Genomic DNA, 27,751 nt, shown 5'->3' on the forward strand with positions numbered 1-27,751 from the left:
TTAATCAACGCAACATTTTTGCAAAAATCATTTCAAATGCACCCTCAGTGGATAATAATATTTAAAAGAATTTCATTACTACAGTTGACCTTCGATACAGAATCATAGTGGGACGCCCTTGGAAGATTAAAACGACGCACAATGTAAGAAACCCCGCTCTACACCCAGGGCCAGTGTTTCTACAAATTTTGAGTTAATATATCGCCACACAATCACGATTTTACTTACGGTTTGGTGACGCGCTTTGAAGTTTTGCCCTGTTTCACACTTTTTTTTTCACAGTTTTGAACAAACAAAAACCTAGTTCTAAAAAGAGCACAGGAAAAGTTTTGAAGGACTAAGGAGTCGAAAATAAGGGAAATTTGTCAATGGGGTTCATTTAATTATTTTACAAGAAAGAAGTTTATTGCGGAAATCACGAATGGAAGTCACGGTTGAACAAACATTACCCCAGAAACCTAACCCCACTACGTTCGGGGGTTTCCCGTTGAGTTAACCCCTCGTACCCGGTACTTTCCCTTTTGCTCGTTTTTACGCAGTTGTTGTGTTGAAGTGGGTGAAATTAGTGAACGGGGTTCAGGTTTATCACCAACAAATGATAATTCTGCCAAATCCACTTTCAGATAAGCTTAGTCACAATAATGTGAATTGGTGAAAATCCTTCTGATACAAACGGCACCAAATTTTACAGCAAAGCAAAGTAGTTTGGACAAACCGAGAGACATTTGACCTATTTATCTGCGTGTTGGAGTTGGAGGCCTGTCTTATTACTACTCAAGGTAATCCATATAAAACTAGTTTGGCAGGGAAAAGGGGTTCAAAACCCACTTTACTTATGCTAATTATACAGGTTTCACATCTTTAAATGTTTATTAAACTGAATATATATTTGTTTTGAAACAACACATCACATAGGAAAGGTTAAGTTATCATTCACAACTCACCGTGCCAAAAGTTTTGATCCGCATCCCAGGAGTGATGAAAATCCTTCATCCAATCTTCATCTTCGTCCTTCACACCACAGCCGACCAACAGCCGGCCAAGAACCGTCTTTAAATGCCTCAGCTCGGCTGGCAATCTTCTAACAAGTCGGTGAAATAATATTCCCACCTTCCGCCGCAAACTTTAAACTTTTTGCCCGAATTCTTCTGCTCCCTGACACACCCGGCCACCTAGTGGCGAAACGTGTCCCTAAACCCGTGGAAAATGTTCTGTGGCAAGTAACTTACTGGTGCCAACTCTTAATATTGTGTTGGAAATGTATTTGATTTTAGAAATAAAAAGTAAATAAACAAACGTCTATGTAGTTTAACAAGTAAAACTCATAGTTAAAAACATGAGTAAAAACAGGATCAGACGTTTTGTTTAAAGGAAAATATATTTCGCCAAAGTGGCATCATCAGTTCCTGTAAGAGTACAAATAAATAAAATCAGAGCGCAGCCATCAACAAACCAATAAAAGTAAACAATAAAATATTAAAACATTATAATAGACGTCTGATCCTGTTTTTACTCATGTTTTTAACTATGAGTTTTATTTGTCAATATACGCGTCAGCGGAGCAGTGATCGACTGGCTAAAACCTGCCGCCGATGGTTTTCGATTCTATAAAGATACACCCTATTGTCTATGTAGTTTGGGTTGCTGGGATGTCATGGCGGCAAAATCAATTATGACGCACAAAGACCAACGCGTCAGATCAATAAAGAAAACTCGAAAAAGTTTTACTAGGTTAAAGTTAATTGTTAAATTTCATTTAGAAACTTGTTAGGAGCGTTCTAATGATTTTTATTCAAGTTCCACAAATGCAAAAACTTTGTGAAAAAATGCGGAAAAACACAAGAAGTTAGTTTTTACATCTAAAGCTCTTCTGTTGCAATCCCTGCTTCAGTTGTCTTCGGCAAGATTGTATTTTAAACGAAAGATTTGTTGCGATAAATCCACAACCGAAATAAAAAACGTGAAAAATATAAATGAGAATATTCAAATGCAGATACAAATATGTTGAATATCATTATGAACTTGTCTAAAATGGATTACAACAAAGTATCTGTGAAATGAACACGAAACATCAAAATACGAGAAAGAAACGTCATTTTCATTTTCACGGCACATTGAATGGCACATTTTTATAATGAAGTTGTAGCAAAACTACTGATGTGAATCCAGAAATTTCGTCCAAGAAAGGAACAAGTCAAAACTAGACGGGGTTGCGGATGTTTTATATTTTGTCAGGGGGTATTTTTCAGGGCCTTATTTTCATGGGTGATTCAATAATTGGGTCATTATAAATAGATTATTTACCAGGTTAGTTTTTGTAATATTATAACTTACGCTCTGGTTTATTCGTTTTACGGTTTATATTAAGTTGTACTTTCTTGACTTGTTTCAAAAAATGAAAGTAAGCCGAATATGTTAAGTTTCAAAAGTTGAAAAAAGCCGAATATGTTAAGTTTCAAAGTTTAACTTTATGTGTACCATATTATAGGCCAGCGGTTCCCAAACTGGGGTCCGTACAGCAGTTTCAGAGGGTCCGCAAGGAGAATTAGTCTTTTAAGTCTTTTAACATTAGTCTATGTTTTAAACATTATCTGTCATCTTTATTGTCTTTAGTTATGCTTTATTATTCGATCATAGCGTGTTTTATGATGTCTATTGTGACATCATAAAGCATCTATGCTGTACTACCTGCTATCAGCCAGACTTGGACAACTAGATTTATTTTAGCTTTTTAAAATTAGATTAAAATTAAAATTAGAGCATTTTAGGTTTTCTAAATTAGATTACAATTAGAATTAGATTGTTTTGAGTTTTTTCAAATTAGATTAGAATTAGAATTAACGAATTCCTAAAAAAAACAAATTTCAACTAGAATTTGAACTAGAATCACATTTAGTTTTTGCAACCAATTTAATTTAATCGCAATTTATTCGTATTACAACGCGAATGGTAAATATGTGTGTGTTATTTTTTATACGTTTTGATGCTTTTTAGACTGTAAAAATTACATACAACTCGTTCCAACCAAAGAGTTTTAATTGAAATTCTGTGTTTCAACTGAGTGACTAAAAATGCCGTTGGACAAAGTAGCAGTTTTGGAAAAATCCGAACTAGATTAGAATTAGAATTAGAGCACACGGGCAATTCATAAATTAGATTAGAATTAGAATTAGAGCAAACAAGCAATTCCCAAATTAGATTAGAATTAGAATTAGCCGCATTTTGCTCTAATTCAATGAATTAGAAAACTAGATTCATCTAGTTGTCCAAGTTAGCTATCAGCGAATCGTTCGCATTAGTTAGAACAGTGGTCGGCAAACTTTTTTGTCGCGGCCCAAATAACTCTTTTAAGAGCTTTCGGAGGCCCAATACGTAAAATCACTACGAAAAAAGGTCGGGTCCAGGATATTTGTTTTGAGTTTGAGGCATTAGATTGGCGTCACAAAGGTACGCCATAAAACAATTGTTCTTAGTTATCCTCGAACGAACTCGTGCGCAAATGTGAATCTAAAATCCGGTTGGCAAAACGTTGAACTTTGACGTAGGGGAGATGTGGGACCAGTGGTTCACTTTTGACGTTTTTACATCTGCAGGATTTAGTTTCCTCGTAAATGGGATTTAGAAGTCTAAACACTAACTTTAATCTATCCGCCAATATACCACAGCTTTTAACTTGAAATGTCCGTACAGAAAAAGTGTTTATTTTCATGCAAAGAATGCTACTCAAGTGAACCATTTGTTCCCCAACTAAAAAACATTAACTATATATATGTTTGTAGAAGTTGTATTTTTTGGGAAAGTCTTAGTCTACACAGCGTTAGGCTGTTAAAACGAAGAAATGGTGAAATATTAAACGGCGCCTCGATGCCGAAACACACCGCTATTTCAAATGTAAAACATACTACACAACCAAGTATACGCCCGTAGCGCGAAAAAAATGTGCGTTAACTTTACATAGTTAAAGTGGCTTTGATAGGCACTCACAGGGCCACATTTAGCACGCGGGCCACACGCTGAGACAATATAAAATTTCTTACCAGCTTTTAAAATGCAATAATATATGTAGGCTACAGCATTCACGCGGCCCACAACTACATGATAAAACTAAACTATTAAAAAGTAGCTTGTGACCCACTAAAAATGGCTGTGCGGCCCACATTTGGGCAGCGGCCCACAGTTTGCCGACCACTGAGTTAGAACAAGGTGGTCCAACCCCAGTTGCATTTTCAGCCAAATTGATCTGGTTAATTAAACCTTTTTGCGCGAAATGATAACGTCTTTGTAATTTAGCGATTGGGGAATATGCAACATCTCTTTTACGCGAACATTCTACGCTTATAAAAGGCAGTCTTCTAATTAAAATTTTTGTCAAATGCGCAAATTTTTCGCAGTCTCATAACATTCGATTTTATTTGCGCACTGGTTCGACGGCAGAAGCAAGTTTCTGGAGCGCATCCGTCTTTCGATATTACTTTGTGCGTTATCTTTAAACATTTCATGCCTCAACCAAACGAAAAACGTTGATCCGCTCCTGGTACGCATTTAGCCTACTTTATGTGGCCCGCAAAGAATATGCAAGAAATATTGTGGCCCGCGATGCAGTCAACCGTGGACCACCCTGAGTTCGAAGGTTGTAACATTAGAAAGAATCGTGACTGCACTAGTGTACTACAAGAAATATGGGTCAACTCACCCTTGAAATTTTATAGGGCCGCGAAATAGCAAAATAATTGCAACGGGTCCACCAGGCAAAATTTTTAGAAAAGTTCCGCTGTTATAGACCCTCAACACTATTTGAGGCTCAATTACCAAAATCCGTTTTTTAAATACGAACAATGAACTTGGTATAAAGTTTTAAAGAATTAAAACAACTTTTTCGCGCTTTGCGCAAAAACACTTAACTTAAGCTGCTTGTTTGCAGTCTGTTTCGCGTGACAACAGCAAGTTTTTTAAAACTTTAAAAACTTTTTGACGTTTCCGACATTTTTTTGCCCCTTAAATCATTATATTGTTTATTAGAGATGATGTAAAAAACATGGCAACCCTAGTAAATAGTATTGCACGACAGATTTCGCTCTGTTATCATTTTATCGTCTTAATTGTATAATTTAGATCAGCGGTTCTCAACCAGTGGGCCATGGCTCACTGGTGGGCCTTAACAACATTTGAGGTGGGCCACAGACCAATTTAAAAAAGCTAGATTTAGTTTTATTTGTGTCACTATATTTAATTTTACAGGAATAATGGCTTGGGGGGGAAGGAATGTAAATTTATTGTTCAGCCGCAAGTATCTCACTAATGCACGGTTCAATAAATAATCTGTTTTTAAATATGTTCTGCTGTGATTTGTTCTAAACCTATTTTAAAGTTTTTTCTTTCATAAAAAAATATTGGGCCACAGAATTTTTTTGCAACGTAAATGGGCCACGAAAAAAAAAAAGGTTGAGAACCACTGATTTAAATGATTGCTTTTACCATTATAGTCAAAATATTTTGCGTAGTTTCGATAATTATATTTCCTTCTAAAACTGTGAGATTTTAGTCTAGAATTCATTAAGACTATCTCTTACCGTATTGCCGTACGCATTTGTTTATTCAGATAAAAATTTAGATTGCGCATAAATTCAAGTTGACGTTATACATTCCGATGAACTGTTTATACTGCGAGAAATCTAAAGGCTTGTGGAAACATATAAAACAGTTTTCATAGTTGCATATGACATCCGATGGCCAGGGAGACTTTTAGGTTATTTCTGTATTTGTTTGGCATACTGGCTTCTGGCGTTTTAAAGCAAAAATACAACGCTTTGACGTAATCTGTTTGGCTGCAAAGTGCCCCTTTGCCACTTATTACCGCGAGACAGCCTCCACAACTTTTTCCTTTTAACGTATTATGGGCTATCGAATTTATAGTCCAAACAGCTGTACACAATGTTGAAGTTGTACTACACATTTCAAATTGATCTTGTCTAATATTCGACTTTTGACATAACTTATTACAGGCCTTTGCGTTTCAAATATTAATCTTGGTAATGGATATTGTAATGGTTCTTTGAAGTGTGTATTTTGGCTAAAAGTAAAAATATTTTGCTTTGTACACTTAAAAAAAACATTAAGTGCATGTTCCACTTGTAAGATTGCGGCAAACTCGTTAGGTTCTTTTAAAACATGAACACGGGCTTAAACCGTTAGATAGGTTCTGTTTCGTTAGGACTTTTATTTACAGGGGGCTGATATTCACCAAGTTTCGTCAGTAAACCTGTTGGTACTTAAGACCACAAAAACTTAAAAAAAAAACTTTTTTTGTTGCCCATTATATTCTACCATTGCAAGCGAGAGTTTTTTTTGCAGATTTTGTGTAATTAATTTTACCAGTTAAAATTCAAAATTTTGCTTCATCCTAATCCTTGCGAATAATTATGTTTTCATGATATTGTAGCAATAAATAAACGTTGTTATGTAATCGCAAGCGCGTAAAAGTTTCCGGTTTTGATTAAGCGTAGCCTAATTCCATTCGTTTAGTATGTTTCACTATTCATCACGTATTTTAGTTCCTGTCTGCATTGGAGGTCACTAGAATCACATCACTGCAATTTGTACGCGACAATAAACATAAACTAGACGGGGGTGCGGTTGTTGTATATTTTGTCAGGGGATATATTTTCAGGGCTTAGTGTTTATTTTCAATTTTTACTTTATTTTAATTTTTTTTTTTTTTAATTTTTTTTTAAATATTTTGTATTGTGTACTTTATATTATATATTTTGTTTTTCATTTTCCTTAACTTGTTTCTGCAAGCAAAAACAGATATGGGCCGAAAAATTCCCCACTTAACTTATGCCTTTGATGCGAAAGGGGTTCAAATGTGGCGTAGAATTTGGGGAATGATCGAAACATATATTTGATAAATAGAATTTACTTAGATAATGCATATGGCTATTTTATTAAATTTTGACCAGCTTACGTGTTTGAAAATCAAATATTATCATTCTCTTAAAGACTAAAACTGGTTTAACGCCTATGGTTTGCTATACTTTTGCAAACTTTCACTAGGTAATTTTTTACCATAGCTTGGTCCGAGCAATCACTGTTAAAACAGGCTTTAAATCTGTCGTTTCAAACAATATGAAAAACACTATTACGTGCCTAATACGCAAACTATTAAATCGAAAGTTTTGCTAGATAAGTTTAGGCCTGATGTTGGTATGCTGGTTGGAGCAAGATGCACAACAGGTGCTAACAGAGAGGTGTAGACTGCCTTAAGATTTCGCATTTAAACTTGCGGCGGTAAATACACCCTATTGACACTTAATTATTAGGCGAAGCTTATCGCGAAGTAATTGGTCGCCCCAAAAAATGCTGACGCCGCATTTAAAGCAAGCATTATAAATGTGTCGCCGATATTCTGCCTTGAACATCCCTACTCGAAATGCTTCCCTCCGTTAATTGTACGGTGGGTGAAACTTTATTCACGGCCTTACCTCTTTGTGTATTACCGCGACAATACGATGAAATACGATTTGGAGAATATTGGAAACATCGTATTTGGAGAATATTTGCTATTTGCACCTGTTCTGTATGTTACTCCAATCCAACATATCTACACACAATTATAAGTTGTATATAATAATATAATAACTTATGGCTTTGAAGCGAAGGGGGTTCAAATATGGCGTAGATTTTGGCAAATGATCGAAACATACATTTGATCAATAAAAATTTACGTAGATAATGCTTACGGCCATGTTATTACATTTTGGTCAGCTAGCATGTTTAAAAAGTCAATATTTTCATTCTCTCTAAATGATTTAACGTCTATGGTTTGCTATACTTTTTCCAACTTTTACTGTGTAAATTTTTACCATGCCTTGGTCTGAGCAATCACTGTTGAAACAGAGTTTAAATCTGTAGTTTTGAGCAATATGCAAACACGTTTATGTGCCTAATAAGCCACGTTTTATATTGAAAGTTTTGCCAATTTAAATCCAATAAACGCAAGATTTATTTATTTATGACGCCATGTTATGACGTAGCTTTGTAACGTCGTCGTTAAGAATGCGTTAAACTTAAGCTTTTTGTTGTTGCGGCCCTTGTATAATTATATTTGCTTAGACCTGGTGTTGATATGTTTGAATTGTGCAACAATTACAACATGTGCTAACAGAGATGTGTACACTGCCTGTAGGATTCGCATTTAAATTTGCGGTGGTAAAATATTTTGTGTTGTAAGAGCAATAGGTTTTTTTACTTAGAGAGGACTCTTTATGAAAGGCAAGTCGCATGTGCATAGTTTTACTAGGCAAGCCACTTCCAACACAAATGTTGCAGCGCGGGACAATAGGGCGCAGCAGGGATGCCAGCAGCCGCCTCGTCGCGACGCGAGCTGGACAAAGCAAGCGAATATGAACGAATTCTGTATGAAAGTTTTTCTGCTGCTAGATGGCTGTCGTTAGCTACAAAGTGCTAAAACGCACTATTTCAGGTTTTTACCCCCCAAGCAAAGGCCCCTGGGAGTGCAGCCTCATAAACTTTTACAAAGCACCTTCATACCACTCTACGCCATGTCTGAAAATTTGAAGGTTCTACGATGTCTACTTTTTCTATAAAGCTTCGGACAAAACTCGGTCTGAAACAAACCATAGGAAACCATAGGAAACCATAGGAAACCATAGGAAACCATAGGAAACCATAGGAAACCATAGGAAACCAAAAAAGAACTAGACGGGGGTGCGGTTGTTGTTTATTTTGTCATGGGGTATACTTTCAAGGTTTAGTGTTATTTTTTTTTAATTTTTAATTTTTTTTTTTTTCAATTTTTTTTTTAATATTTTTCATTGACTTAATTATTTATTTTTATTTTTCAATATTTTTATTTTTTAATGTTTTTATTTTTATTATTTATTTTTTTGATTTAGTTTTTTTTGATTTTTGTTTTGATTTTTAATTTTTTGATTTTTAATTTTTAATTTTTTATGTTTTATTTTATTTTCATTTTTTTTTTTTATTTAATACTTTTTATTTTTTAATATTTTGTATTGTGTATTTTATATTATATATTTTGTTTTTCATTTTCCTTAACTTGTTTCTGCAAGCAAAAACAAATATGGGCCGAAAAATTCCCCACTTAAGCCTTTGATGCGAAAGGGATTCAAATATGGCGTAGATTTTGGGAAATGATCGAAACATATATTTGATGAATAGAATTTACGTAGATAGTGTGTATGGCCATTTTATTACATTTTGGCCAGCTTACGTGTTTGAAAAACAAATATTATCATTCTCCCAAAGACTTAAAATGGTTTAACGCCTATGGTTTGCTATACTTTTGCAAACTTTTACTTGGTAAATTTTTACCATGGCTTGGTCCGAGCAATCACTGTTAAAACAGACTTTAAATCTGTAGTTTTAAACAATATGAAACACTCTATTATTTGCCTAATACGCAAACTATTAAATCGAAAGTTTTGCTAGTTGTTTAGGCCTGATGTTGGTAGGTTGGTTGGAGCAACATGCACAACAGGTGCTAACAGAGAGGCGTACACTGTCTTAAGATTTCGCATTTAAATTTGCAGCGGACACTTGATTATTAGGCGAAGCTTATCGCAAAGTAATTGGTCGCCCGAAAAAATGCTGACGCTGCATTTAAAGCAAGCATTATAAATGTGTCGCCGATATTCTGCTTTGAACATCTCTACTCGCAATGCTTCCCTCCGTTAATTGTACGCTGGGTGAAACTTTATTCACGGCCTTACCTCTTTGTGTATTACCACGACAATATGATGAAATACGATTTGGAGAATATTTGAAAAAATCGTATTTGGAGAATATTTGCTATTTGCACCTGTATAGTATGTTACTCCAATCCAACATATCAACACACAATTTTAAGTTATGTAGGCCTGGTGTTGATATGTTGGATTAGAGTTGCCACCAGATTTCGCATTTAAATTTGCGGCGGTAAAATAAGTTGTTTCTTAAGAGCATTAAGTAATTTTACTAAAGAGAAGCCTCTGTTTAAAATGCAAGTCGCACGAGCCCAGATTGAACGTGCCACTTCACACAATGAAAGTCTGACGCGCGGGACAATAAAGCACAGCAGGCGGTGAGTCGCTTCGTCACTTCACAAGCTGGACAAAGCAAGCGAATGTGAACGAATTCTGTATGAAAGTTTTTGTGTTGCTAGATGGCAGTCGTTAGCTAGAAAGAGCTAAAACGCAATATTTCAGGTTTTTGCCCCCCAAGCAAAGGCCCGTGGGGATGCAGCCTCATAAACTTTTACGAAGCACCTATATACCACTCTACGCCATGTCTGAAAATTTGAAGGTTCTACGATGTCTACTTTTTCTATAAAGCTTCGGACAAAAATCGGTCTGAAACATACCATAGGAAACCATTAGAAACCATAGGAAACCATAGGAAACCAAAAAAGAACTAGACGGGGGTGCGGTTGTTGTATATTTTGTCAGGGGGTATATTTTCAGGGCTTAGTGTTTATTTTCAATTTTTACTTTATTTTATTTATTTATTTTTTTTTAAATATTTTGTATTGTGTACTTTATATTATATATTTTGTTTTTTATTTTCCTTAACTTGTTTCTGCAAGCAAAAACAGATATGGGCCGAAAACTTCCCCACTTAAAATATGCCTTTGATGCGAAAGGGGTTCAAATATGGCGTAGAATTTGGGGAATGATCGAAACATATATTTGATAAATAGAATTTACGTAGATAATGCGTATGGTCATTTTATTAAATTTTGACCAGCTTACGTGTTTGAAAAGCAAATATTACCATTCTCTTAAAGACTAAAAATGGAACGCCTATGGTTTGCTATACTTTTGTAAACTTTTACTCGGTAATTTTTTACCATGGCTTGGGCCGAGCAATCACTGTTAAAACAGGCTTTAAATCTGTAGTTTTAAACAATATGAAAAACACTATTATGTTCTCAATACGCAAACTATTAAATCGAAAGTTTTGCTAGATGTTTAGGTCTGATGTTGGTAGTATGCTGGTTGGAGCAAGATGCACGACAGGTGCTAACAGAGAGGCGTAGACTGCCTTAAGATTTCGCATTTAAACTTGCGGCGGTAAATACACCCTATTGACACTTAATTATTAGGCGAAGATTATCGCGAAGTAATTGGTCGCCCGAAAAAAAACTAACGCCGCATTGAAAGCAAGCATTATAAATGAGTCGCTGATATTCTGCTTTGAACACCCCTACTCGCAATGCTTCCCTCCGTTAATTGTACGGTGGGTGAAACTTTATTCACGGCCTTACCTCTTTGTGTATTACCGCGACAATACGATGAAATACGATTTGGAGAATATTGGAAAAATCGTATTTGGAGAATATTTGCTATTTGCACCTGTATGGTATTTTACTCCAATCCAACATATCAACACACAATTTTAAGTTGTGTAGGCCTGGTGTTGATATGTTGAATTAGAGTTGCCACCAGATTTCGCATTTAAATTTAGGGAGGTAAAATAAGTTGTTTCTTAAGACCATTAAGTAATTTTACTAAAGAGAAACCTCTTTTTAAAATGCAAGTCGCACGAGCCCAGTTTTGGACGTGCTACTTCGCACAATGAAAGTCTCACGCGCGAGACAATTATGTTCTCTATACGCAAACTATTAAATCGAAAGTTTTGCTAGATGTTTAGGCCTGATGTTGGTAGTATGCTGGTTGGAGCAAGATGCACGACAGGTGCTAACAGAGAGGCGTAGACTGCCTAAAAGATTTCGCATTTGAATTTGCGGCGGTAAAATAAGTTATTTCTTAAGAGCATTAAGTAATTTTATTAAAGAGAAGCCTCGTTTTAAAATGCAAGTCGCACGAGCCCAGTTTAGGACATGCAACTTCGCACAATGAAAGTCTCACGCGCGGGACAATAAAGCCCAGCAGGCGGTAAGTCGCTTCGTCACTTCACAAGCTGGACAAAGCAAGCGAATGTGAACGAGTTCTGTATGAAAGTTTTTCTGCTGCTAGATGGCAGTTAGCTAGAAAGTGCTAAAACGCAATATTTCAGGTTTTTCCCCCCAAGCAAAGGCCCCTGGGGGTGCAGCCTCATAAACTTTTACAAAGCACCTACATACCACTCTACGCCATGTCTGAAAATTTGAAGGTTCTACGATGTCTACTTTTTCTATAAAGCTTCGGACAAAACTCGGTCTGAAACATACCATAGGAAACCATAGGAAACCATAGGAAACCATAGGAAACCATAGGAAACCATAGGAAACCATAGGAAACCAAAAAAGAATAACGGCAAAAACAAGATATGTCCCGAAAATAAATTTTCGGCCCATATAATAACGGCAAAAACAAGATATGTCCCGAAAATAAATTTTCGGCCCATATAATTATATTGCGCTACGCGGTGTTTGTTTAGGGCGGTCAGGCATCAGTTTCAATATAATGCAGCCAACCAAAGATCATTTCACAACAGAGCAGTAGAAACTCCCCCAGACTGCAGCTGCGAAAAAGACGTCAAACGTTTGTGCGCCCAACTGTTTTCCTAAAATCCTAAGACTGCAATTGACATATTATTGTGACATTAAATTTGAAAAAATAATTTTTCAATTGAGAATTGTTTTTTAAACATTTAGACCAGAATGGGCAAGTTTTTTACAAAGAGCCGCATGAGATACAAAGTTGAATTTTGTAAATCTTATAGAATTGCGCAACAATTCCCTTAAAACGAGCTAAATCTTGCTAGGTTTACAACGTTATACAATGTTAGCGTTTAGTGTAGAATCCATGACATACCGTAGTATGTGTTTTTTAGAGTGACGTTATACGTTTCAAAGAATTGATTGTTTGGTTTGCTTAATGCAATAATAAATGTAAAAATACACATATCCATAGGCTTATAAAAACATAATGGATAGTTTTCGTAACTGCAGATAACAGCCTATGGCAGGGAAGATGTTTAGGTTTCGGCTGTAAGTATTGACATACTTGTGTCTGGCGTTTCAAATCAGAAATGCACTCCCTTGGCGGAATCTGTTTCGCTGCTTTAACAGTGCCCCTTTGACGCGTATTAACGCGAGACAGTCGGTATAACCGGTGTCGTTTTAACCAGATCCTCTTTTTAGGAAATATTGCCACCGCTAGGTAGGAGTACAGAGCTAAAACCAATTTTACGATGACGTCATATTTTGTTTGCAATTTCTACCCCCAGCATAAGGCTCCTAGGTAAATAGACTTCTAAACCCTTAAAGGCTCATCTACATATACGCCTCCATCTTGTATGGACATTTGAAGTCTTTCCAAATTATAGTTTTCCTGTAAAACTCTGGACAAAAAACGGTCTGAAACAAACCAAAAAAAATATAAAAGAACTAGACGGGGGTGCGGTTGTTGTATATTTTGTCAGGGGGTATATATTCAGGGCTTAGTGTTCATTTTCAATTTTTATTTTTTATTTTTATTTTTTTCAATTTTTGTTTTCATATTCATTTTTAAATTTTTATTTTTTATATTTTATTTTCTACTTTTTATTTTTTAATATTTTGTATTGTGTATTTTATATTATATACTTCATATTTTGTTTTTCATTTTCCTTAACTTGTTTCTGCAAGCAAAAACAGATATGGGCCGAAAACTTCCCCACTTTGATGCGAAAGGGGTTCAAATATGGCGTAGTACTTGGGGAATGATCGAAACATATATTTGATAAATAGAATTTACGTAGATAATGCGTATGGCCATTTTATTACATTTTGGCCAGCTTACGTGTTTGAAAAGCAAATATTATCATTCTCCTAAAGACTTAAAATGGTTTAACGCCTATGGTTTGCAATACTTTTGCAAACTTTTACTCGGTAAATTTTTACCATGGCTTGGTCCGAGCAATCACTGTTAAAACAGACTTTAAATCTGTAGTTTTAAACAATATGAAAAACACTATTATGTTCTCAATACGCAAACTATTAAATCGAAAGTTTTGCTAGATGTTTAGGCCTGATGTTGGTAGTATGCTGGTTGGAGCAAGATGCACGACAGGTGCTAACAGAGAGGCGTAGACTGCCTTAAGATTTCGCATTTAAATTTGCGGCGGTAAATACACCCTATTGACACTTAATTATTAGGCGAAGATTATCGCGAAGTAATTGGTCGCCCGAAAAAAAACTAACGCCGCATTGAAAGCAAGCATTATAAATGAGTCGCCGATATTTTGCTTTGAACATCTCTACTCGCAATGCTTCCCTCCGTTAATTGTATGGTGGGTGAAACTTTATTCACGGCCTTACCTCTTTGTGTATTACCGCGACAATACGATGAAATACGATTTGGAGAATATTGGAAAAATCGTATTTGGAGAATATTTGCTATTTGCACCTGTATAGTATGTTACTCCAATCCAACATATCAACACACGATTTTAAGTTGTGTAGGCCTGGTGTTGATATGTTGGATTAGAGTTGCCACCAGATTTCGCATTTAAATTTGCGGCGGTAAAATAAGTTGTTTCTTAACAGCATTAAGTAATTTTACTAAAGAGAAGCCTCGTTTTAAAATGCAAGTCGCACGAGCCCAGTTTAAGACGTGCCACCGAGGGTCGCGGGTTCGCTTTCCTGCGAGGCATTAGCGAGTTACGAAGGTCGCTTGTTCGATTTACCCCATGGAGGGTTTCCCACTCACCAGTTGCGATGAGGGTGTGGTTGGCCTTCACCCACTCCGGAAGGGTAATCCCCATGAAGGTGGCGAACCCCATAACGAGCAAGTTCCTCGATGAGTTGAGATCAACAAATTGTAAACTCGACATTCCAACCCCAGCGATCATCCCGAACACCACACAGAACATCCCGCCTGTGACGTAACACACATGTTACAACACACCACCTGTGACGTCATACACATGTTACAACACACCACCTGTGACGTCACACACATGTTACAATGCACCGCCTGTGATGTCACACACATGTTACAATGTTACAACACACCGCCTGTGACGTCACACACATGTTGCAATATACCGCCTGTGACGTCACACACATGTTGCAATATACCGCCTGTGACGTCACACACATGTTACAATATATCGCCTGTGACATCACACACATGTTGCAATACACCCTGTGACGTCACACACATGTTACAATACACCGCCTGTGACGTCATACACATGTTACAATGTTACAATACACCGCCTGTGACGTAACACACATGTTACAATATACCGCCTGTGACGTCACGCACATGTTACAATGTTACAATATACCGCCTGTGACATAATGTGATACATAGTTTACGTATGCTCACCTACAACGGGATCAGGAATCGTTGTGAAAAGAGCGCCGAACTTGCCGATAACAGCTAGAATTAACATGATGACAGCCCCGGTTTGAATGACGCGCCGACTGCCAACCTAGAAACGGAACATCGGTGGTTCGTTTGTGACGTAAGTATTCGAATATAATCTAATGTTTGCAACTCTTCTATAAATCATTGTTGGTCGCATTTAGGTTTTACTAATGGAGGGAATAATATCGGATGTTCAATCTAATAGAATGAATATATCTTGAGAAATGGCGAATCGTTGTGAGCCAGCTTTTGTTGTGTAACAGAATCACATGACGTCACACACAACTATTGACGCACAAAGGGTGGTGTTAGGGTTAAAGTGCGACGTAATGTAGAGTTGAACCAAGTTTACACTTCATTGCCCGCTTGGCTGAGCTGGTGGTGACAAAGTTCCATCCAATAGAAGAGGCGTCAAACCCGGTCATTATGTGCGACCCATTTTGGGCCAATATTTTTGACAAGTGCTCAATTTCGCAAGTAACAAGTTACAGTTAAACGTTTTCCTAAATCATGTGATTAATCAACATTACAGCTGGTGCAGATTCAACAAATATTCGAATGTGAAACGTGTTTGTTTCTTTTTATGTTGTTGCTGATCAAGTTATCTCACGTGGAGTTGTAAATCCTTGCAATAGAAACTCCCCAAACATTTTATTTATCAATAAATGGTTCAATTGTTACGTCACACCTTTGTGATCCCGATCGCTCCAATGTTCTCGCTGTATGACGTAGTTCCGTTTCCGGTGCCGAGCGAACCGGAAATGACGCAACCGATCCCCTCCATGAAAATGCCTCTGTGACGTCACAGATAAGTTACAAACAAAACCACTTTCAAACTTGAAGTATAGACAAAGTAAAAAAAAAGACCTTACAATAGAATAAATAGCAGAATAACGTTTTTACGACAAACTCCCCTTGAATCCGACCGCCGTTGTGACAGAAATATCTCATTAAGTCAGAAATGTTGTTGTTGGGCTTCCTGCATTCCGATTGTGGTTTGTGAGCTCACCACTGACCTGTTAATTGCATGGTTCGGGGGAGGTTTCACGCGGCACAGTCGTGCGCATGCGTAGTAGTCGCCTATCGACTCGATCATCGAAGCAAGGACACCACTCACCATCCCAAGGACACCGGAAGCCGTCACCACCGGAAGTCCCCATTGTCCTGCAACAATACACCTCTGCTGATGTCACAAATAAATTGGTTATCAGCAATTCCTGAATTTTAAACTTTCGTAATACCTTTAAACATAAGGGATTAAACTAACCTGGGTAGGAAACCCGGAACCAGGCGGCCTGGGCCAGCACACCTCCCCTGATGTCGGTCCTGGCCAAGTACCCGTACTCGGTCTCCGATGAGGGAAATACCCCGGTGGCTGTGAGGACCGCGCAGAATCCCCAGGAAAGTAGTACGGCCAAGATCACCTGTGGGTGACAAGTAGGGTTAGGGGGTTGTTGGGGATAGAAACCCCAGGAAAGTAGAACGGCCAAGATCACCTGTGGGTGACAAGTGGGGTTAGGGGGTTGTTTGGGGTAGAGACCCCAGGAAAGTAGAACGGCCAAGATCACCTGTGGGTGACAAGTGGGGTTAGGGGGTTGTTGGGGGTAAAAAAACCAGGAAAGTAGAACGGCCAAGAACACCTGTGGGTGACAAGTGGGGTTAGGGGGTTGTTGGGGTAGAAACCCCAGGAAAGTAGAACGGCCAAGATCACCTGTGGGTGACAAGTGGGGTTAGGGGGTTGTTGGGGGTAAAAATCCCAGAAAAGTAGAACGGCCAGGATCACCTGTGGGTGACAAGTGGGGTTAGGGGGTTGTTGGGGTAGAAACCCCAGGAAAGTAGAACGGCCAGGATCACCTGTGGGTGACAAGTGGGGTTAGGGGGTTGTTGGGGGTAAAAAACCCAGAAAAGTAGAACGGCCAGGATCACCTGTGGGTGACAAGTGGGGTTAGGGGGTTGTAGGGGTAGAAACCCCAGGAAAGTAGAACGGCCGAGATCACCTGTGGGTGACAAGTGGGGTTAGGGAGTTGTTGGGGTAGAAACCCCAGGAAAGTAGAACGGCCAAGATCACCTGTGGGTGACAAGTGGGGTTAGAGGGTTGTTGGGGGTAGAGACTCCAGGAAAGTAGAACGGCCAAGATCACCTGTGGGTGACAAGTGGGCTTAGGGGGTTGTTGGGGTAGAAACCCCAGGAAACTAGAACGGCCAAGATCACCTGTGGGTGACAAGTGGGCTTAGGGAGTTGTTGGGGTAGAAACCCCAGGAAAGTAGAACGGCCAAGATCACCTGTGGGTGACAAGTGGGGTTAGGAGGTTGTTGGGGTAGAAACCCCAGGAAAGTAGAACGGCCAAGATCACCTGTGGGTGACAAGTGGGGTTAGAGGGTTGTTGGGGGTAGAGACTCCAGGAAAGTAGAACGGCCAAGATCACCTGTGGGTGACAAGTGGGGTTAGGGGGTTGTTGGGGTGGAAACCCCAGGAAAGTAGAACAGCCAAGATCACCTGTGGGTGACAAGTGGGGTTAGGGGGTTGTTGGGGATAGAAACCCCAGGAAAGTAGAACGGCCAAGATCACCTGTGGGTGACAAGTGGGGTTAGAGGGTTGTTGGGGGTAGAGACTTCAGGAAAGTAGAACGGCCAAGATCACCTGTGGGTAACAAGTGGGGTTAGGAGGTTGTTGGGGTAGAAACCCCAGGAAAGTAGAACGGCCAAGATCACCTGTGGGTGACAAGTGGGGTTAGAGGGTTGTTGGGGGTAGAGACTCCAGGAAAGTAGAACGGCCAAGATCACCTGTGGGTGACAAGTGGGGTTAGGAGGTTGTTGGGGTAGAAACCCCAGGAAAGTAGAACGGCCAAGATCACCTGTGGGTGACAAGTGGGGTTAGGGGGTTGTTGGGGGTAGAAACCCCAGGAAACTAGAACGGCCAAGATCACCTGTGGGTGACAAGTGGGGTTAGGGGGTTGTTGGGGGTAGAAACCCCAGGAAAGTAGAACGGCCAAGATCACCTGTGGGTGACAAGTGGGGTTAGGGGGTTGTTGGGGGTAGAAACCCCAGGAAACTAGAACGGCCAAGATCACCTGTGGGTGACAAGTGGGGTTAGGGGGTTGTTGGGGGTAGAAACCCCAGGAAAGTAGAACGGCCAAGATCACCTGTGGGTGACAAGTGGGGTTAGGGGGTTGTTGGGGGTAGAAACCCCAGGAAAGTAGAACGGCCAAGATCACCTGTGGGTGACAAGTGGAGTTAGGGGGTTGTTGGGGGTAGAAACCCCAGGAAAGTAGAACGGCCAAGATCACCTGTGGGTGACAAGTGGAGTTAGGGGGTTGTTGGGGGTAGAAACCCCAGGAAAGTAGAACGCCAAGATCACCTGTGGTTGAAAAGTGGGGTTAGGGGGTTGTTGGGGTAGAAACCCCAGGAAAGTAGAACGGCCAAGATCACCTGTGGGTGACAAGTGGAGTTAGGGTGTTGTTGGGGGTAGGAACCCCAGGAAACTAGAACGGCCAAGATCACCTGTGGGTGACAAGTGGGGTTAGGGGGCTGTTGGGGTAGAAACCCCAGGAAAGTAGAACGGCGAAGATCACCTGTGGGTGACAAGTGGGTTTAGGGGGTTGTTGGGGTAAAAAACCCAGGAACGTAGAACGGCCAAGATCACCTGTGGGTGACAAGTGGGGTTAGGGGGTTGTTGGGGTAGAAACCCCAGGAAAGTAGAACGGCCAGGATCACCTGTGGGTGAAAAGTGGGGTTAGAGGGTTGTTTGGGGTAGAAACCCCAGGAAAGTGGAACGGCCAATATCACCTGTGGGTGAAAAGTGGGGTTAGGGAGTTGTTGGGGTAGAAACCCCAGGAAAGTGGAACGGCCAGGATCACCTGTAAGTGTGACCCATATTAACCTGTTTACTACGCGAATATTAACCTTTGATACTTCCGGATATGACCCAACGTAACCTGGGTGATACCGGATATGACGCGGTTCTTACCGGAAATAGCGAGAAGAATCTGACTCTGACAAATCGAGTTTCACTCGGACCGGGTTTGAAGCGTGGTAGAGGGATCTCAATGTTCCTCAAGTGTTGTGAGAATAAGATGATCAGAAATATCGTCCTAGACAAAAATATTACACATACAGACAGACACAAAAATTACACATACAGACACAAATTTTGCCCATACACACACAAATATTACACATAAAGTTATAAATATTACACATACAAACTCAAATATTGCACATACAGACACATATATTACACCGAAACTGTAAAAGTTTTGTAAAATTTTACCCACTTTTGCGATTTAAGTGAAGTAAAAAAGTATACAAATACCGTGATACACCGAAAAGCCATTGCAGACTCACCGAATCTGTAGATCAATGATGCAAGCAGGGGAGACTAGAAAAACAACTAGCCTGCAGTGAGGTTCGAACTCACGACCTCCGGTCAAGCCGGGGCCGTCGCTCTACCAACGAAATACCCGGCGTTGCCCAGGTTAACTAGTTATTTTAACTGGTTAAAAATGAATTACACCACAACAATCACAATAATGTACGAAGTCTACCTGAATTTTGTCTGATTAAACAAAATGAAACAATCCAACATACTGTGGCTCTTTATCACTATTGCACATTACAGTGTTACATCAAGGCTTATATCACAGGCATGGACACGGGAATTCCCCCGCCCATTGTAGCTGTATTATTTGTTGTATATTTGAGTCTGCCGTCTCACGCTTGACTGAATTTACCAAAAGAAACAATTTACGTTGGTTGTAGTCTGCGAGATTCATTAGATTTTGTAATATGTTTATTAGGATTGCAGTTTATAAAGTTAGTTAAAGACCAAAATATTTACATTTTCGACACGAACGAAAAAATTACAATATAGTTACTTTTTATTTGGATTGTGGGCAAAGTAATACAACAGTAACGAGATTTCGTTGGCCCAGTCTGTATGGTGTGGCAAACGCATGCCCAACATTTTTTTAGGCAAGTTGTGTGCACAGGAGATCTCGGTGATTTTTGCGTAAAGTGCTTTGAAGTACAGACTGGTCGTCGGCTAAGAACAAACTTCTTCTTACATGTGTACATGTAGACCTACTTACCTTTAACAATGACTTTTATTTACTGGTCCAGTATTTGTAAACCTTGAGCAAGATTTCACTACCTTGGTCAAAGTAACTTTTGTTCCTATTTTCATAGACTAGTTGAAAATGAGTAAACATTGCTGTATTCCTGATTGTGATGGTAAATATCCCGACCAACTTTACCATGTGCCAGCAAAAAGATTCTGTTCAGGCGAAAAACTCAAGTGGGCAAATGATTTGGAAAAAATTATTCTTGGCCTCAGGGCTGACAAAGCAATTGGGGATTTATATAAACGAGATGTAGTAAAGATATGTGGTCGTCATTTTAAAGCAGACCAGTTTATTCATGGTTAGTTTAAACAATTTCTTAACTATTCTACACCTGTATTGTATTCCTGGTTTGGAAAAGTTTGTGTATTTTAGAAATAGTCATTATGTTAGTTTACTTAAAAAACATAAATTATTATTTATCTACAGGACAGAAACGAGATACGTTAAAATTTGGATCAATTCCAACATTAAACATGCCAGTGAAGTTAGCAGCCAGTACAAAGGTAGCTCGCAGACCACCCACTCCACGAAATCCAGAAAATTCTATTGTCTTTAAAACTTTTAGTTCATTTCTAAAACAAGCCAAATGTCTTGTTTCAAAAAGTGATACATGGAAAATACATGCAAAAGATTTCTCACAAATTTGCATTTCCCACGTCTCTGAATTCGATCAACAAAAATATAAAATATTTGTTAATGAAAATTTTCAATTAGATGTGCACTACTTTGGATGGTCTGGCCTCTCTAAATAAATTTTTGAGTATAACGTTAGGTCCAAATCTGTAAGAGATCTTTTAAATTTTATTTCGAACCTACCAATTTGTGGAGGAGTGTCTGTGTTAGCAGATGGAGAAGAGAGCAATATGACAGCTTCACATATTGTAACAAAATCAAGTCAAGCGTTTGATCACTGCAAACCTCTTCAATCAGTAACATTGGCTGTTAGGTGTGTTATACAGAACTTTTGTAAAATATATTATTTAGATAATATGTTCAAACCTTTTTATTTTGTTTACCCCAAAACAGATAAAATTTGTATATGCATAATTATTCAGTAATCTGGGTTTAATGTTATTTAAATATTAAGCACTTACAGATTATTTGATAGTTGGTATGTCCGATAATATAGGATCGTAGCCTAAACCTGGTGTGATAGTGTCGGTACTCACCCGTTGGTATCGGTGCCGATCCGATACCAGTATAGTATGTGCTTAACAGCCATATTGGGTAACAGATCAGATCGCGATTCTTTTTGCTCGAAATACTGGGTATCGGTATTAAATATCAAGTATCAGACATCCCTATTGAGAGTTCTAAATATAGATTAATATTAAGGTTAAGAACATTACATTTTGTTAGAAGAAGCCAGTTAGAACAGGATATAATATATATATATATGAAAATAAATATAAAATTTTCGGAAGTTTTAAATAGAGATAATCAGCTCATAAAAAGATTATATTTTTTGCCAAAAAATTACTTAAAATATATTGGTATAGTAATGTATTTGTAAACTTCATCAAATCTAGGTCATTGCTGTGTGAAATATTTTTTGCTGGATTTTGTCCAAAATGTGTGATGGTATCAATGACAAACAAAAAAAGACTGCAACAAAAGCAGAGGTATGTTGCCAAAGTTGAAGGTATTCCCCTTCACAAAGTAGATGCTTGTTCACTACCACAATGTGTAAAAAACACCATAAAGGATAAAAATGAAAGGTGAAAAATAAAATATTAAAATCAATAAATGTGATCGTAGTATTGATTATATGTTAATTGAAAAATATTTTAGCATTGCAAACCTGCAAAATCAAATTTCGGAGCTACTAAAGGATCAAAGCAAACATATACTACTGGACGATAATCAATCTTTTGATATCCAAAGTTGTATGCAAGAAGGTCAGTTTGTAATTCACACTTACAGCTTTTTGGATATCCTATGTATATATATATATATATAAAATTATACTTGGAATATTATAGTTAAAGGAAAAAAAGGAATTTCGCCTTTCTATGAAGAATTTTGGAAACAACAACTTTCTCTTAATCATCAAAGTAGAAAAACCAATCGATATCATCCTGATTTAATAAAGTAAGTTTTGCTGCTGGGTTTTTATTTAAAAATAAAATAATGGTTACATGTTTACAGGTATTGTTTACTTCTCTATGCTAAAGGACCAAAAGCTTATCAAATGCTTCAGGAAACTGACATTCTTGTTCTTCCATCTTCAAGAACACTCCGCAGATATAGGTAAACAACTGATTTTCATTTTTAGTTCCTATATATATATATATATATATATATACAGATGAGTGAGATATACTGTATATATATATATTTTAACTGTTGCTATATGGACATATAAAAGTGGATATACATATATTTATAGATGTATAGATATTTATTAATTTATTTGTTATGTGTTAAAAGAAATGCCACACGGCCAAATGTTGGATTTGATCATGACATTTTGAAAAATCTAAATCTACCAGGCGATATTGATGACCACAGCCATCAAGTGATGCTTATTGTTGATGAGATGAAAATTCGTGGTAAGTAAAATTATCAAGGTGGTAAATTCGGTTTTACAAAATATGAATGGAAAAAGTTTAATTTTAGAGGAATTGGTATTTCAAGCCTCATCATCAAAATTTTTGGGATTTGTTGATCTGGGCAGCAACCTAACATCGGAAAATCAATCGTTAGCGAGCAATGCTTAGGAATTTATGTTAAAGGTAAAATGTCTTTGTTTGTATGGTTTAAAAGACTACAGTAATCGGTTTTAATGTCTAAAATTAATGTCATTTTTCATATTTCTAAAAACAAATTGCACCTAGTTTTATATTTTAGGTATAACTAACTCAAACATTTCTGTGCTGTTGGGACATTTTGCCACGACAACTGCCAATGGACAAGAATTGTTGTCGCTTGTGATGCAAGCAATTAGTCTTCTGTTCCATATTTCTAACCTTCGTTGTTTGGCACTTATTGGTATGTCCTACATTTATTAAAAGTTTAATAATTGTAAAATTCAGGTTTACATGTTGGTTAAATATTATCATACAGCATGTTATTTTAATTAATTTCATATATATTGCAAATAAATACTTTTGAGAAACTAATGTAGGTGATGGGTGTCAGATGAACAGAAAAATGTTTTGCATACTGGCGGCATTACCAGATGGAAGCCCAATTCCACACTGTGCTCCAAACCCAGTTGAACCACATAAGTGAGTATTGAGTTATCTAAGAGTTCTGTCGTTATGATTATAAAGTTTTATAAAACATTTTATGCTTTGTAGGACTTTATTCTTCGTGAGTGACCCAAGTCACTTTTTTAAAACAGCAAGAAACAACCTATGTAACAGTCGTTCGGGATCCAAGCTCCTATGGAATAGTGGCTATTTAACCTGGTCATCACTTTTGTCACTTTATCATAACAACTGTGAACCTGGTGCTGAGTGCTTAACGATGCTCCACAAGTTAACAGTACGGCACATGTATCCCAATGGATTTGACAAAATGAAGGTTAATCTGGCTGCTCAGGTGTTGTCAGGGTCTGTTGCTGCAGCCCTGAAACAGAAAGGTGACGAGGCACTTTCTAAGTTTTGCCAACTCATAAATGATTTCTTTGATATCTGCAACTCCAGTACAGGAAAAGGCAACCCTTTAAAAGCACCATTCTATGATGTTAATTACTGGAGACTAAAGTGGTTGGAGCAGGATTTTATAAGTTATTTTCAGGAATGGGACAGAGTCGTGGAAGCAAGAAAAAAACAGAATGGAGAAAGTTTTACGGCACCAGAAAAAGAAAAAATGAAGATTTCCCATGCAACAAAAAATGGGTTGATTTTCACTGCGAAATCCTAATAGTTACTATTACAAAAATTATTTTGTCTAGTGGTGCCAAATATGTTATTCTGAGACGTCTATCCCAGGATGTCTTGGAGGCGTTTTTCGGACAGGTGCGGCAACAGGGTGGTTGTAATTTAAATCCAAATTTAAGGGAATTTAGCCAACGGGCTCATGCACTGAATGTAACAAGGGGCTTGAAGCGTTCAGTATTTGGCAATGTAATTTCTGAGGGAAGTATGGTGTAATTCAAATATTTATAACACAAGTAGTAGGTTCAAAATGATAAGGACCTAGCTTTGTTTTTCCTTCCCACCCTATAGAGGTGGGCTTCAAACCGATTTATGTTGCACGCCATGACATATACACATTTTTTGTCTTTTATATACTTTTATTCATGTTATTCACCTTTGTTTTATTGAAGAGCATAATAAACTTTAAACCAGGTTGTTAGCCGGGCGAACTTGGTAAATAAGCCTGGACCCCATCGTCAAGGAGTCGCCCTTTGTCCAGGTTTTCCATTTTTTTATATTCCAGAACTGAAACCCATAGCCCCATATTCGGAAACTATGGAAAATTAAACTGGTTACTCTTGGCTGTTGCTATGAAAGCAGTTATGTAGCTTGAAATTATCAAACTGTAGATTTTGATGAAGAAGCCAACTGCTGACGAAATGATGCACCCTGACCTTTTGCTTTTTTTTTAACTTTGCGCTTTAACACTTGGGCTCTGTGAAACAGTTGTGTAAAGTGGGTGGCATATGAATGCCCTCTAGTCCGGACATATTTTTTAATAATATTAGACAAAATTGAAAACACATAGTAATGCGTTTGGTTGACATCCACTGGCAAGTCTTGAACCCATTTTTCAATTAACTTTTTCTGTGAAAGCAAAACTTCTTCGGCAATCAATGCAGGATCAAGTTCACGTGCAGATTCCTGTTGAAGTACTGATTTTACATTTAATTCAGACTGCAGAAAAATATTTTTTGCAACTTCATTTATACCCCAAAGATTTTTAACACTGCTGGGATTTTCTCCTTTTAGTTGCAGAATTAAAACCTCGCCCGTTTTGTAATACAGGGAACGTAGAACTCTCCCCTTATGTAGTAGCAAATATCTCTTTCAGTATCATTGATGGAAGCATGTTGTTTTTCAAAATCAGTGCAATTTTTGCTTCAACAAAGCTGGAAAAAGCTCTATCAGCACTGACCTGGTATTTAAGTTTTGATTGTGAACCGTCAACATAAAATTTTGGCTAAAATCCTCCATTTTTATATTTTGATTATAAATTTGCAATACACTATCCAAAGTTAACTCGAAATTTTCTAATGTTAATGAAGAAACGTATATTTTACATTTTTCTTCAGCAATTTTCCAAAGAGACATTAATTTATCAATAGTGATGGCGTCGCATTCCGAAACAATATGCAGTCTATTGATATGAGACTGACGACCTCGTGATGTACAAAAGGATTTTTTACACGATTCGCATATATACTTTTCGTCTGCTTGGTTTGACGAAATATCCATTTCTATTTCAATAAGTATTTGCTCCAAGGCTTCATCCAAATCTTCTTCGTCATCAAAATTCTCGGTTTTGTCCATATTAAAGCACAAGACTAATAATAACTGTGGTAAAAAACATACCAAGAGGCCAAGAGCGCTAAGAAATCAACGAGGCGTGGTAAATTCAGTGAAGCGTAACACGGCAGAAGCATTTTTGACGAATCGCAGTCGTGTCCAGGCATGTATTGTATAGGTATTGGTTACATGTTGACCTGCTAGCCTCATGTTATATACCATGAATATGGAAGATAAATGTGGTAATTAGAATATATCCAAAAAAGAATGTTACGGATAGCGTAAGAACTTCGTAAAGGGCAAAATGCAAACATATTAATTCAATGTCATAACAAATTTGCTTATGCCTAAACGCTTACACTGCATGTCACTAAATAGAAATTTTAAATCATGTGATGTGTTTCAAATCATGTCATATCGTGTGTCTAACAAAAAATGTTTAACCTAATGCTTCCCCACAATCAGAGTAACTCCCACAGCCTGTGTGAAAGCGGCATTAATGCATTGTATAACCTTTTTCCTGAAGCCGCATGTTATAGCCGATAATTTAAAAAAATATATTTAACATCAAACCAAATTGCAACGTTGTGTGTTTTTTTAAATGGAGCTACTAAACACACAATCTTAACTAAAGACGTTTCGCATATTTTACGTAACGAAAACCCGTGACATATGTCGATCAAAAATGACTAACAAACGTGAAAAAGTCGTAGCATCAATTGTTCAAATTGCGCGAAATTCGTGCAAATACGTAATCCCGGTAGGTGGCATACTGCATCCAAGATCCAGCGATCCTGTTTGAAAAGTAAATTTGCTTAGTGTTCAAACCGCTGAAATAAACGCGATATTTTGCAAAATTATTCCAAATGTTGCGTATAGTTTATACTCGGTTAGGGTTGCTGTACGTTGTCTGTGTAAGTGTCCTAATGCCTCATAAATGAATCCTAATGAAACTGCTGCAAAAAACGCAATATTTTGCGAACTCTTCCAAGAATTGCGTGGATAAACACATTGTAAGAAGCCATTAGGCTTGGGCCTCAATCACTGTCACAATATTGTTGGGAAGGTTTCTTGTAGATGTCCGTGTAGGTTTCCTGATGTTTATTCAAAGGGCGTTTATAAAAGTGAAAAATGGTAAACATTTGCACTAAACGCCAATTTAAGCTGCGTCCAACGTCAGAAAAACCCGCAACCCTTGCTTTTTACGTAATCCCGGTACCATACTTCTTCCAACGTAAGTAAAATCTCGCTTGAAACTGAAAATTGGCTACTATTAAAACCGCTGCAAGGACTAAATAGCCAACGGCTAAGCACGTCAAACATACTTTAAGTTGAAAACATTAAAACTTATTTTTTATAAGGGCAATATACCTAATTTGATTTTTTATGAAACGCAGGTAATTGCGCTTAAAAAAAAAAAAGTTGTGCGCGGTTACGTTAAGAAGTTTTCGATTTGTCACGCGCGCGCCTGGGGAGAGGCGAGCACACGGCGGGGAGTCGCCGCTCCTTTTTGTTAGTCGACGACGGCGTTTGCTCTGCCAGCGACAGACCAGGCGAACATGTTGCCACATCTCACAAATCTTTTATTTTATATATATAAAGATCATACAATAAAGCAGTGGTTCTCAACCGCCGGTCCACATCAACTTTCCTGCTGGTCCGCCAAATATATTACAATTTGATATCTCAATTGCAAAATTCAAGATGTTGAAAGCTTGTCCATCAAATTTAGAACTTCGCCAGCTTTGTAATTTGCAACATTGTGACGTAACATAGAGTTAATGGTCTACTTTGGAATTTATCGTATGTCACAATGCTGCAAGTGTTTTGGCCAACTGTTTAAAGTAGGCTACAACTTGTTTAAGTCTTAAACTTTA

General features: G+C 37.9%; 1 protein-coding gene across 1 annotated transcript; it reads right to left on the minus strand.

Annotated features, from left to right (window-relative positions):
- Positions 1–1,061: 1,061 nt before the first annotated feature.
- On the minus strand, positions 1,062–25,898 carry LOC146170524 (solute carrier family 23 member 2-like). The gene is made up of 8 exons (XM_083391907.1): positions 25,792–25,898; positions 19,287–19,410; positions 16,588–16,744; positions 16,337–16,484; positions 16,009–16,114; positions 15,279–15,384; positions 14,632–14,822; positions 1,062–1,172 (listed from the first exon to the last, which is right to left on the minus strand). Exons 1-8 carry the CDS (start codon positions 25,896–25,898, stop codon positions 1,062–1,064), a joined length of 1,050 nt encoding a protein of 349 aa, XP_083248033.1.
- Positions 25,899–27,751: the final 1,853 nt, after the last annotated feature.

This window comes from Ascidiella aspersa, chromosome 1 (genome assembly GCF_963924565.1).
Source record: "Ascidiella aspersa chromosome 1, kaAscAspe10.2, whole genome shotgun sequence".
NCBI classification, from domain to species: Eukaryota; Metazoa; Chordata; class Ascidiacea; order Phlebobranchia; family Ascidiidae; genus Ascidiella; species Ascidiella aspersa.